The 13796-nt window shown below is 42.3% G+C and overlaps 1 protein-coding gene across 1 annotated transcript in view; it reads right to left on the bottom strand.

Moving 5' to 3' along the window:
- The window catches only part of Sdc2 (syndecan 2), a 101532-nt gene that overhangs the window by 1808 nt on the left and 85928 nt on the right, over nt 1-13796 (bottom strand). The window contains exons 3-4 of the mRNA XM_020172215.2: nt 6407-6540; nt 722-857 (exon numbers count right to left, since the gene is read on the bottom strand). Of these exons, the coding sequence (XP_020027804.1) occupies nt 722-857; nt 6407-6540 (270 nt within the window). The remainder of the gene's footprint in view (nt 1-721; nt 858-6406; nt 6541-13796) is intronic.

Below are 13796 nucleotides of genomic sequence, written 5' to 3'. Positions count from 1 at the left end.
GAATATTTGTATATACCCAATGACATATACTGGAGATGGCACACAAGTCTAAACATGAAATTCATTTATGCTTCATAGAAACCTCATACAACAGCCTGAAGGAAATTTTATACAATGTTTTCATAATTCTGTGCATGAAGCAAAGCTGGAGTTGTATGTCTGTGTTTTGACTGCAACCCATCACAAGAGATGAGGCATGGAATTTTCCACTTGTGAGCTCATGTCGGGAGTTAAAAAGTTCTGGATTGTGGAGCATTTCAAATTTCAGATTCTCAGGTTAGGGGTGCTCAACTTGAACTTCCATCAGATAAATTGAAATTAGAGAGAACATTCTTTTAACACTTGGGGCAGTATTTGTGTCATCTACCTTCCCCACAAAGTCCTTAAGTTTAACTTGAAGCAAAGCGGAGTGGTGCTCACACCCTGTCGCCTCCCATGCATGCTTGTTCTGGACCAATTTGGATCATCACTTTCCTCTTTTAGGCTACTTCTTACCTTCCACCTTTCCTCAGGGCTGACTAAGGCTAGGCAGAGAGACCTGGCAGGAAAGAAAGGCAAAGTTTGCCCCTCCTCTTGCTTTTCTCTCTGGAATGAAGATTTTCAAAACTGCTTCCAGGAGGAAGATAATATTCAGCAAGATTTGCTGCACCTGAGTATCACTTAAGAGAAAGTGAGACCTGTTTAAAGCATCCTCGAACCAGACAGGCACTCAGCTACTCACCTGCAAGGACTTCTGTCCGTTTAAACAGGTTGTCTGAGTGTTTCTCAGTATACACGTTTGTATCCTCTTCAGCTGGGTCCATTTTCCTTTCAGAGTCAGAAAGGTTAACTTCCTCCTTATCAATTTCTTCAGGTGACTGGCATGGGAAAAATGAAAACATTGTATTGATTTTTAAAAATATGCTGCAAAGAAGAAATAGTAGATGTGTATGTTCCAACATTCCTTTCCTTTTTAAATAATGAGCTTACAAAATAACTGGAATGATCATTAGGCCCTATGATGACCTATGTAGTTCATGGTTTTCCATATGGCTTATCACATAAATAGGCAAGATGGGTGTTTAATGAGTCCACAATAAATCAAATGACATGGTTAGTGTTTCAGTTGACATCTCCTGTGAACTCTTGCTTTCCTACTTCTATTCTGACTTCAGGCCATCAGCTTCCTCCAGCTGCTCTAACCTAGTAACACCCAAATTCTCCCAACTCTTTCAGCTCTGCTCCCAGCTCTCATTCCAGGGGAAGCAGTCCTCAGTCTTACTGTCTTGCTTCCCTCTACTCAGTCTGGTACTTTCAGCAAACCCCTGGACTAAGACTTCAAGAAACCTGGCTTCTTGGACACACAACAATGCTAAAGAACGTTTACAGTAAGAACTCTCACAATGCCTCATATACAGTCAGCATTATCCCTGCCTAGCCAGACATTAACCCTTCACTACACCACCTTGAACTCTTCATGTTAAGTCTAAAAAATATTTACTGCTGAACCATATCAGCCTCTTTCCTATTTCTACTCATGTTGCCATAGTGTATACATGTGGGTATGGGGGGGTGCTTACTATTTTACATTTTAGCACATTTCATATTGTATGTTCTCCTATATCACAGTCCCATCAATTTGCCTCTCATCCATCTGTCAAATTCAATTCCTTCCTTGGAGTCTCATTTCCACTTGTTCAGGTCTTTAACACATCACACTCAAGCTGCAACACCCTCAGAACTGTACCTGTTGAGCAGCTTCCTCCCCCCAGCCCACCCCTTACTCCCCACAAGAAAACTCCAGAGGCCAAAACTGATTCTGAACATCTGTGTTCTGGTTCATGCAGTTCTATCCCTAACCCAGATTTCTCACTTTCTTTATTGTCCACTTGTCCTTAACGATATTTCACCTCTCTGAAAACCCAGAACATTTTCCATTCTATCTCACCAGTACAGAACTTCTGCTGCCTTTCTAACTTTCAGAATTCACTAGCCATCTCCTGTGAACCACTCAAGGTGATGCTAAATTCTGAGTTGCGCACACACCCACACTGGCCCTATAAACCTATAGATTCTGCCTCACTTGGTCTGCAGTGGGAAAGCTATTGTTTCTCTTTATTGTTGTTTATTTGAAGTTCCCCATATGATTCTATGGTTTGAGAACCCTGATTTTGAGAAGTTCAGTTCTAATGAGTTGTCTCCTCTCTATCAGGCTGAAGTTCTCACTGGTCAACATTCCTAATGAAAAACACTGTCAATCCCAATGAGCTCTCAAGACTGCCGACAATAAGCCTTTTTAGCTCTACCAGTCTTCCTAAGGATATCCAACCATCTTTACTAGGACTCTATAGAAACCTAATATTCCATATTATAACTGATTGCCTTCTGAAGGTTGGGGTTCATCCAAAATGGCAGCTTGCTACTTAAGTCCACAGGGCTAAAATGGTAAGAAGAAAAGACCTTACTTCCTTGGGCTGTCTTAAAGTCACCCTAATTTCTGGAAAGGATCACAAGCTAGACAAGATGGATCCATTTGAACTCCAGGGCTTGCAAGATCAGTGGGTCCCTATCTCAGTGATCAAAACACACAAGGCTTCCACTGAAGATGGTTTGTGATGAAGTATAATAAAGTGTCTTTTTTTCCCCAAGTTTCAAGAAACTCTGTACTGCCTAAACCTCAACCTGCAATGATTTCCATGGCAGGGACAGCCACCTTTCCATGATGACAGAGAAATCATCAGTTCACTATTATACAACATGCACCCAACATTCCACGGTTTTCTATATTGTTATAGAAGAAAGTATGAAAGGTCCTCCTTGGTTTTCATGTGCCAAAGTAAATCAGATGAGAGAAACTGGTTGACAATATTTTGACTGAGTTTTTGCTCCATTTTTTTTTTCTCATGGGAAGCCTGTACTAACTGGCTCCCTGGTAGAGGGACAGACAACAGATCAGAGACTAGATGATCTGAGTTCCAACCTAGGAAACCTTTCACTACTCATGAGCACTGCCCTGCTGTTAGAGTTAGGAGAGGAAAGACAGAAGCCAAGGAGGTGGACACCCAGGTTTGCATGTCAAGCAAGAGCAGTAAGCAGCTTTGCTGGGAAATGAGATGGACACAGCAGCTTCTGTAACATTCGACACTGAGTTTAAATAATTCACGTCCTCTTTAGCTAATCATTATGGCAAAACACAGGATTTCAGGGTTTTGAGTCCCTAAAGTCAATTAAAAATGACTTTGTTAGTTCCCTTTGATTAAGCTTCTGAGCTAGTAATGGGGGAAAAAAGCAAAGAAAGAAAGGATTAAAAAAAAGTATGCCTTCTAGGGATCTTGGAGAGTGGGGACAGAAAGTCTCAAGTGAACTGCAGCCATGGGCACTTACTGGAATGGCCTTATCAGCGCACAAGGGTCAAGGTGCTCTGGATGGACTAGTCACTGCTTTTCAAATGAAAAAGCTCTACTGTATAGAAATAGTCTTGACTAAGAAGAAACCATTCCACAGTATAGAACTAATCTGAATTATCTTAACTCTCATATATATATATAAATATATATATATACATGTGCAAGATGAAATTACAAACAAGGCAGCATGAATAATTAAATGAAGCCAATTAAAGGTCTGTCGCATCCATGTCTGGCTGTTTGATTGCCATGGCAATGGAATGAGTGATGCTCTGCATAAAAAACCCCTGCGTTTTAATCAATAAATTCTCAAGAAACTAGAGAAAAAGCCTGTAATAGTGACACAAATGCCACTGTGAGACCCATGTGAAAGCAAACCCCTCACTAAGGTATTCTAGAGGCAATATTTAATTCAGCTATACCACGCAACAACAAAATGCAAAGTTAAATCACTAGTCATGATCAATATTATCAATATCAGTACTTACAACAGCATTTACCCATATAAATAAATCTCCCATGAATGGATGAACCTTTATTATTACACTGAATATAAATGACAATAGGACTAGAAATATAGAAAAATGTTCTAGGATCTTTACTTTCTAAACTCATCTGACAAATGTCTATATTGTTTATCTTGACTTCCTTAAATGAATTTTTATAATCTTAGACTAATCTTCAGTCCATTGATGTCAACAGACCAGAAATCTAAATAAACTCATGTGTGTGTGTGTGTGTGTGTGTGTGTGTGTGTGTGTGTGTGTGGTACCGGGGTTTGAACTCAGGGCCTACACCTTGAGTCACTCCACCAGCCCTTTTTTGTGACGGGTTTCATTGAGATAGGGTCTCGCAAACTATTTGCCCTGCTGGCTTTGAAACGCAATCCTCCTCATCTCTGCCTCCTGAGTACCTAGGATTACATGTGTGAGCAACTGGTGCCTGGCTAGTCCTTTTGTTTTTAGCTTGCTTTTCAGTTTGGGTCTCACATTTTTGCCCACACTGACCTGGATCACAGTCCACCTACCGCCACCTTCTGAGTAGTTGGTATTACAGGCATGGATCACCATGCCTAGCAGAAAACTCTTTATCACTGAAAGCCAGAACTGACCTAGGGGGTTCTTGCCTTGAGCTAGTAAATCCTAACAGTCACTAACATCAAAGTATCTGTCATAAGAAGAGGTCAAGGAAAAATGTGGCAAAGACTAAATGCATCTTTCCACAGTCATAAGCGTAACTGTGCTCCCACGTACTCTGAGCTACTCAGCCATCCTACCTTCAACTGCACTTCCTACTTCTCATTATTCTTCCTTCTTTCATTCATTCAACTTTGACACTGATGAAGCAGCTTCCAGGCATGAGCCTGAACATGCAACAGATGTCTGCCTCTGTCCTCAAGGAGCTTCTTGCTTTCCTATTGCCTAGCTCGGGAGGTCAGTCTGCCAGCAATAATGGCCCTTCCTAAGCCTAGAGAGAACATGGGAACCTGTGTAGAGCTCACCTCTTGGCTTCTCTGCAAATGCAGAGAGCTTTTAGGCTTTGTCTGTGTCATTCCCCATCCCGGTTCCATGCACTAGGACAACCAAGGAAGAGGAGGAAGAGAAAATGTTCTCTGGTAAGGGCAGAAAAAGACCACCTCTGCAGAAGGGTACTTCCCACGGCAGAGCAGTCATGTCACTTCCTTATGAAACAGCTTTCCATGCACTGTCTGCTGCAATAGCTTAGCAGAATTTCACTTCTAATCAACAGATATGTGAGCTCCAAAAGGGGACGCTCGGGTTTCTAAGTTTTCCTATGTAGCATGTTACCCCAAAGCCTCTGTCAAGTCTAGCTCTGCAGCTCTTACATTACATATGCTCACTGGGTGAACTGGCTTAGTCTCTTCTGCTGCTCCAAATTCAATTAGTGTTTACAGAATGCTTACTAAGTCTTAGGTGCCAGACTATATGCATTCACATCTAATCTCCTTAATGACCCAAGAAATACGAATTGGATCCAGGGTTTGAAACCTAGGCCTTTGACACATAGTTTCTAACGTAAAATAGCTTACCTATTACTCTAGCCAGCTGACTGCAGTATAATGCTAACAAAGTCAAGTCACAAGCTTGTAGCTTTCCTTAGCTGGTAGCTTTGTCCTGTTCTAAAGCCAACCATCTCATTCTTACTAAGTTGGCTCTCAAAATGAATAAATACAGATGTGCCTAGCTCCATCATTATCACTGTAAGTGGTCCAAGTTTACACGGATGACAGGCCTGTGGAGACTATGAAATGACTCAGTAAGCATGTTCAATCTTCCAATATGACCTGAAGTCTCACCCCAAAGCCTGTTCCAGCACATGTAAAGTTCTCAATGGTTTTAACTCAAAACATTCTCCATGAAATGAGAAAAAGAACATTTTCTTGGCTACAGCCAGGTGTAGCCGTACATGGCTGCAATCCCAGCTATGTAGGAGGGCGGTGTTGGCGAGGCCAGCCTGGGTAAAAGTTAGCAAGATCTTTACTCAACCAATAAGCCAGATGTGGTGGTAGAGTATGTCTGTGATACCAACTACCTGGGAGGTCACAGGTAGGAGGTTCTTGGTCTGAGGCTAGCCCCAGGCAAAGAGTACAAGACTCAAACTGAAAAATAGCTAAAACAAAAATAAATAAATAAATAAAAAGGGCTAGAGGCATGGTAGAGCACTTGCCTAGCAAGTGTGAGTGCCTGACTTCAAACACCACTGCCACCAAAAAATTTTTCTTCTTGGCTTAAGCAAATAAACATAGTTATGATTGCTGTAGGGGTTTAAGAGGAAAAAATATTTATATGGAAGCTAGTCCTGGGTGATAAAGGCAGCAAGTACGTAAATGCCACCAAAGTGGTCCTAAGGAGGAAGGATGAGTCATTTACAGTCCTGGGGTGATGAGGCCATTTGTCTTTACCTAATTTTAAGTGGGGCCTCTCAAAAGGACTACTCTGTACAGTCAGAACAGAGGAGTGCTTACGACAACATGACCACGCATGCAACACAAAACGCACCTTCGTCTGAGCAGGCAGCTTGCTCTGCGTCTTCAGCGTGGTGGTCTCCACTTTGGGAACAGCACTGGTGATCAGTATCTTTGGAAGGGGTCGAGATGTTGTCAGCTCTGGACTCTCGATGTCCTCGTCGGCTCCTAGAAAAGAAGTGAAGGTGAGTTGAGCATGCAAATCATGACAGAGATTTGTACGTTGTCAGCAATGCCGTCTGACACCGAGCCTGACAGAGACATGTTTTCTCAATGTGCTGGCCCCTGAGTGTTTGGCACAAAGCTCACTGTCATGAAGCAGCTTCACCAGGGTTGTGGGGGCGCCTGGCAAGGTTTTCCCCTGTTACTGTCCTCAACACCCGTAAGTAGCCCTCTTTCCCTTGCATGTCAAGCTTTCCTGCTCAGCGACCTTTTTTCTTGTCTACATTGAAACACGCTCCTTTCCCCATTTTTAACCCAAACATGACAAAAAGAAATGCTGACAGCTGACACATCCCCTGCCTCATTTGACTCTCCCCATGGTGGCGGGGACCCTCACTGGCTCCTGCCCCCTCACCACCTCCACACTGTGCTGCTTCTTCCTGCTGGAGTCCCCGTCATCACAGTATTGATACTTTTTGTAAGGTCACCAATGCCCTCTCTGTTGCCACATCCAATGGCATTTTTCAAGTGGTCCTTGTCTAATCAAATCTCAGTGTCCCTCAAAGGTCCATGTGTTGCAGGCTGTGTCCTTAGCTCCTGGCACTATTAGGAGATAGTGGAACTTTGGGGGGGCCATGTCTCTGAAAGGGATACTGGGAGCCTGGTCCCTTCCTGCCTCTCCCTTTTGCTTACTGGCATCCATGAGATAAGCAGCTTCTTCTGCCACACACCCCGACCACTACAGGCCCAAAAGCCATGGGCCAACCAACATGGACTGAGGCCTGCAAAACCATGAGCCAAAATGAACCTTTCCTCTTTTTAAGCTGATACTCTCAGGTGTTATGTTACAATAATGGAAACCGACTAACATGCTCCTACCTAGCACCACTGGCCACTGTCAACTGCCATCTCCTTGAAACACTCCATTTCTCTGGGTGTCTACAACTTCCTGGCTTCTCTGGCTATTCTAAGTCTCCTTGGCAATTTCCCCTTCTCCTATCTGAATGCCAAATACAAGAAATTCCTCTAGGCCTCTTCTTAGTCTACACTTTCGACCTCACTCATGCCCATGGCTTCAAATAACCATCTAAATGTGAATGAGGCGCAAATTTTCAATGTTAGCTTTTACCACCCCTCTCCAATTCAGACCAATACAATAGTTTGCTTGTATTTTCACTTGAATGACTCAAAGATACCATACACCTCTATCCTGTCCAAAACAGAACTCATCATTTCTCCCTTCCCCACACAAATACTGTCTGTTCCCCATGTTACCTTGAAGTAGCTGGAATCCTGTCGCCACATACCAGCACCCTGACTTCCTCTTCCTTACCTCTATATGGAATCCATCGGTCTGTCCTGTCAATTTTACCTTCTTAGCATCTCTCCATGCTGACACCTTTCTAAGGTTCCAGGACCACCACTCTAATCCAAGTCACTCTGATCTTGCCATGAACCCATGTACCTGTTTTTCTCCTTAATAGGCCATTTGAAGATCACTACAAGTCCATTGTCCACAAATAGGCTGTGACTCTACTGCCCCCTTGTTTAAAATTCTTACCCCGCTGCTCTTGGGCTAAGTGAGAACTGTGTGGTCCAGCCCCAGCCTACCTCTTCAGCTTTCTTTTAGCATCACTACCCCTGTGCTCTACCAACCATGGGGCCCTGATCCTTGTGCCAGAAACCCTCACCTAGTTAATTCCTAACAACCCCAGGCCTCAGGGAGGACACTCCTGCCATAGGAGGTCAGAGTTTTCTGTTAAATAGTTTTTAGCATCGTTTTTCTTACCCTAATTTTATTTACTATAAATTTATTATGTATTTATTTGTGAAACTATTGATTAAAGTCTCCCCTACTGGACTGGAAATACTGCAAGGTCAAGAGATTACATCTGTTTTGCATCTTGAATGTCTAACACAGTGTCTGGGGCATTATGAGCTCTGATCTGGTGTTTGTTCAGTAAGTGACTAACCACTTGCTTTCTACATTGGAGATTTTCTGACATGCAAATGTAATATTGCTTTAAAGTTAATCAACAGTCAAATTTGTAATAACTAAAAACAGACTCAAACTCTAACTCAAACTAACCTGCTTCCTCAGACAATAATGAATAATGAATGATGAAATCTCTAAATTCCTCAAACCTAAGAATGAGTATTTATTACAGTCATAACCATGAAATAAGCAGTTCTGAAAGCTGAGGTGACGTGCCAGGAACAGTGCGATGGCTGCAGCTCATTGCATAATATTATGGGCTGTCTCCTTTAACTCCAGAGCACGTGTACTCATTATTACAGAAAAGAAATGGCAGTCTATCAGAATAAATACTGGGTTTCACATTTAAAAACAAACAAACAAACAAACAAATCAACCTCTTTCTGGTTCTGGAATTTATTAGTGCTATTATCTTGGGCAAGTAATATTTAGGCCTTAATTTCTTTACCTATGAAATGGTGGAAAATGATAACTTACTCTCAAAAGTGCATACACATTCATGTGTCACTTAACAATGGGGTTCTAGGGAAATGGTGTCAAGGGATTTCACTGTCGTGGGAACATCGTGGAGTATGCGCACATATAGACAGTGCAGCCTACTACACACCTATGATACATGGTATCAATATGTTTTATACACACACATATCCAGGCGATAGGAATTTTTTCAGCTCCTTCTAATGTTAAGGGACCACCATTGTATATTCAGTCTATCATTAACCAAACTGTCATTATGGGATGCATGTCAACATGTCACAGATGCAGTACCTATTTGAAAGCTTTCTGTACTCATAAAATGTTATGCAAAATAAATCATTAATTATGATAGCTCTAAGACTGGCAGCAGTGATGTATGCCTATAATCCCAGCTCCCTGGGAGGCAGAAATAAGGAGGACTAGTTGGGAGGCCAATCCAGTTAACTTGAGACCCTATTTGAGAAACAACCAAAGCAGTAAGGACTCGGGGGGAAGGGTTCAAGTGGCAGGGTGCTTGTCTAGCAAGCAGGAGACCCTGAGTTCAGCAAATCATTGTCGTTGTCATCGTCATCATCCATGCAAAACACTGTTCTTTTCTATCAGCCTACCTGATTATTCACGTCTTATATACAATATGCTTCATTTGTTACTACAATGAAACATTTTCTTATAAAGGAATAAAATCTCAATAGGGAATGAAACATTTCAATTAAGGGCTTTCAAGACTCCCCTTATTCCACTCCTAGTTTGGTGACTCACACCAGTGAGAGGAGCTGTGTGACAGAGGAGAGCTGTGAAGCCAGCATTTCTGAGCTTGGAGACAGAAGTGTCATCTGCCTCACCTACTGTTTTTAACATCTTTAATGAAAAAACAAACTCTCTTAACCAAACCAGAAACCAAAGAGCCCTCCCCATTCCTGAATTTCAGCACCTGCTATTCTCTCAATCTGAAATATCCCACCCCAGAGCCTGTTTCTACTGGGGAAACCCCTCTACACTGTCATGTCCCTAAGCCTTCTGTGACCTCTCCATTGTAAAGCTGTGTGTTCTATTCTAGCCATGTTCCCACAGCTCATCACTGGATCTCTTCTGTTTCTCTTTATAGATAACATTTTCTTTTACTTGTGCTATGGCCTGACTGTCATGTCATGTCATGTCCCCAAATTCTTATGTTGAAACTTAGTCCCCAGTGCAGTAGTATTAAGAGGTGGGGCCTTCAGGAGGTGAAGGTGTCTCTTACCACCTTATGAAAGAAGCCCGAGGGAGCTCCTGTGACCACTCTGTCACATGAGATCGCAGCAAGAAGACATCATCTATGAAGCAAGAAGCAAGCTCTCACATCCCCACATCTACTGCCACCTTGGTCTCTGACTTACCAGCTTCTGTAACTGTGACCAATAAATCTATGCTGTTTAGAAATTACTCAGTTTTAAAAAGAACACATTAAAAATATAACTTCACGGGTGAAACCTGAAAACACAGAAATACATAAATGAATAAAGAATTCTCCCACCATTAGAGAAAGCACTGTCAAATTTTATTTCCCAAAGTGTTCTAAAATGGTGCCTGCCCCCTATTAGTGGGTGGCTAATGCATGCTTGTTTTGTAAACGAATAAATATCCTCTGTATCTTCTCATCTTCTGAGAGTTTTTTTCTTTTTTTGATTTGAGAGCTCTGCTCACCAAGAACTCTGTTTTCAAGATGTTCCTTTTTAATAGTATCCTGTTCTTGTTTCACCATTAAAGAATTTTCTTATCTCTGAATTAAATGAAGTTTTTTTCTGTAAGTTCTCTTCTTTCTATGTTTTTCAGTCTTTCATATTACAATGGGAATCTTACTTGTCTTTTCATATTTAGACATAGAAAAGCTGACCTGAAGCTCCAAACACCTAGCAGAGGTGTGTCAGATGTGAACCTCACCAGTATAGGCAGTGCTATGTGTTTTGTTGGAGAGCTCCCAATGTCACCATCTTTGTGTTGTCTCTTTTAGTTCACCCACCCCCCTAGAGCAGTCTCTCAGTCCTTTTCCCAGAGCATAAAGGATAGGTAGCCAGTATTCTGAAAGGTGACTGCAAAAAGACACCTAGGCATATCTTAGCATTTAAGAAGTTTTTGTTTTGTTTTGTTTTTGTTTGCTTGTTTTGGGCCGTGCTGGAGATTGAACCCAGGTCCTCCAAGTGCTCTACCACTTGAGCCATGTCCCCAGCCCTTTTGCTTTTGTGATAGAGTCTTGCTAAGTTTGAGGGATCCTCTTGCCTTATCCTCCCAAGTTGCTTAGATTACAGGTATGTGCTGGCATGCCTGGCTAGCATCAAAAAACTTTTACTAAGAACTTATTTTTATGTATATCTGTGTTTTTTTCTTTTTAGATGAGGTCTCACTATGTTGCCCAGGCTGGCTTTGAGCTCCTAGGCTCAAGTGATTCTCCTACCCCAGCCTCTCCAGTAGCTGTGACTAGAGGTGCCTGACATTGAAGTTCAGATATTCTTATCATTTTAAATAAGATATCTTCAGGCCAAAGACCCTATGTTCAATTCCAGATACTAAGTCACCTGTTTTCCTCTGAGACTGGAGAGCATGAGTCTCTTGCTATACAGTGGAGAGAAGGAATCAGGTAACCTACTTGCTTCTGAAAGAGACTTTCAATGGCTCATCCTGGATTCACATTACTTTCACCCTCCGTTTGTGCTGTGGATCCTGGGTACCCAGGGGATTCTGCAGTGCTGACTGGTTTGTGTCTTGGCTCTGCTCAGTGCTGACTAACTCAGCCTTCTCATGTCTGCCAAGACTTATCAGCTCATCTGCTTCCCAGCTTTCAAAACTTTGTGGCTTTTGTCTCCTTTAGTGTGTCTTGTTTGTCCTTGTGAATTCATGCTGAATTCATTTATAATCAATTTATTCAGGTCCTGGAAAATATTTATGCTTAATTTCCATCTTTAACCAAAAGTCTTGTATTTTTGCTGGACAATACTTTCCTATGTTCTGTCACCCATCGTGTGGTGTTACAATTATTATTTCTCTCATTAGACTCTGTTTCTTGAGGATGCCAACCAAGTTTTTCCCATGGGAGTACCAAGAACATGGCGTCATGTGTGGCACACAGTAAATCCCTATAAAGTTCTCCTGTTTGCCAGTGCCCATTTGCACACAATGTAGCATGGGCCATCTCCCCTGGGCCTTTAGACATTCTCTTCCAGACCATTTGCCTTCCTACCTGGTAGGCTGACACGAGTTAGGCCAGATGGTAACACTGCCAAAATGCCAGAGGGATCCTGGTGTTTCTAGCTGGGCTGGGTGCCATTGAGGCAAGGTCTTTTATCTCTACAATGGGGCTTTAAACATGGGAGGTAGTACAGCAAAGGACTGACAGAGAATACACTCACAAACCCCACTCCCTGGTCCCTGTCCCACCTCCGTGACATTCTGACAGTGTGACCTGAAGCAACTTTCTTCATCTCTCTGTGTCTTAGGTTTTCCCATGTGAAAAATGGAAACAAGAGTAGAATCTATCCTTACAGGGCTGTTTTAAGGACGGAGCATTGCCCAACACACGGTAAATGTTTCCCAAATTTTAGTTACAACCATTACTTCCTTTAAGCTGAAAAAAATAGCCACACCACAGCAAAAGGTGGTTTTAAAGTCAACAACAACATCCTTCCATCGTTTCATAGCAATGACCTGCCTGAAGGTAGCACTGTGGCTAAAGAGTCTGGGCCACATTTAAGGCTTACCTTGATTTGTCTGATGAGTGGGTTCAGAATTTCAAAGGACCTACTCCAACTACCCTTCACCGGAAGGGGAGGAAAGGGGCAGTGCTATGTACTAGTTTCTCTTAAATTAAAGGCAAAGTCAATCTCGGCAGGAGTGAGCAAAATGACATGGACAACCTCTTCAGACCTCTAATAACTCTCAGACCTGTGAAATGGGGGCAAAAAATTGTTCATATTTATTACTTCCTGGGACATTTTGAAAATGACAGCTGCAAAGCATTTTTGAGGTGCTAAAAAAAAAAAAGAGATGTCATGAGTGAAAGGTATTAATAGTGTTGTGGCCCACGGACAACTCTTTCACACTCATTCTGCGTGTGTGATATATATCACTCTCCTAAGAATAACCAGGACTATTTTTACATTAGGTTTGCTTTGTAAGCTCATTGTTATTAGGTCAGCCACCATCTCTCTTGTCTTTTTAAAACTTGTCATTTTCCAACTTAAAATACCCTTATATGTCTCCATCTTCACCAAGACACAACTGATTTTAATTTGTTCTGGGTCATTCTGAAGCCTAGACCAATCCGATTGTTATACATCTACATTCAGCCAAACTTTTACCATCTGTTGAATCTGAAATAAAAACCCTAGCCAAGAAAAGTCTGAATAGGACTTCCCTTGCACGCTGCTGAGCACACACACTTCTGAGTTGTCCATTAACTAAATATATATAAAATCTTTTCCTTTTTCTCACCTTCTTGGGAGCCATTCCTGGTACCTGGTGAAGCGTTTACCAGGTAAAGAAGCTTGAGTAAATTGCCACATCCTCTGCAATGTGACTGTAGCTCCTTCCATTACGAGGTGGAGTCTGAGGTTGGGGACTCAGCTCAGTGGTATGGTGCTTGCCTAGCTTACGTGAGGCCCTGGGTGTTATGGTTTGAATATGAAATGTCCCCGAAAGACTCATGTGTTGAAAGCTTGGTCCCAGCTGATGGTGTTATTCTGGGAGGTTCTGGAAGCCTTAGGAGGTGGAGCCTAGCTGGAGGAAGTAGGTCACTGGGGCACATCTTTGAAGGTTA

Source organism: Castor canadensis, chromosome 3 (genome assembly GCF_047511655.1).
Source record: "Castor canadensis chromosome 3, mCasCan1.hap1v2, whole genome shotgun sequence".
Lineage (NCBI taxonomy): Eukaryota > Metazoa > Chordata > Mammalia > Rodentia > Castoridae > Castor > Castor canadensis.
Note: the sequence above shows the minus strand (reverse complement) of the source record. Positions and strands in the feature narration are given on the sequence as shown.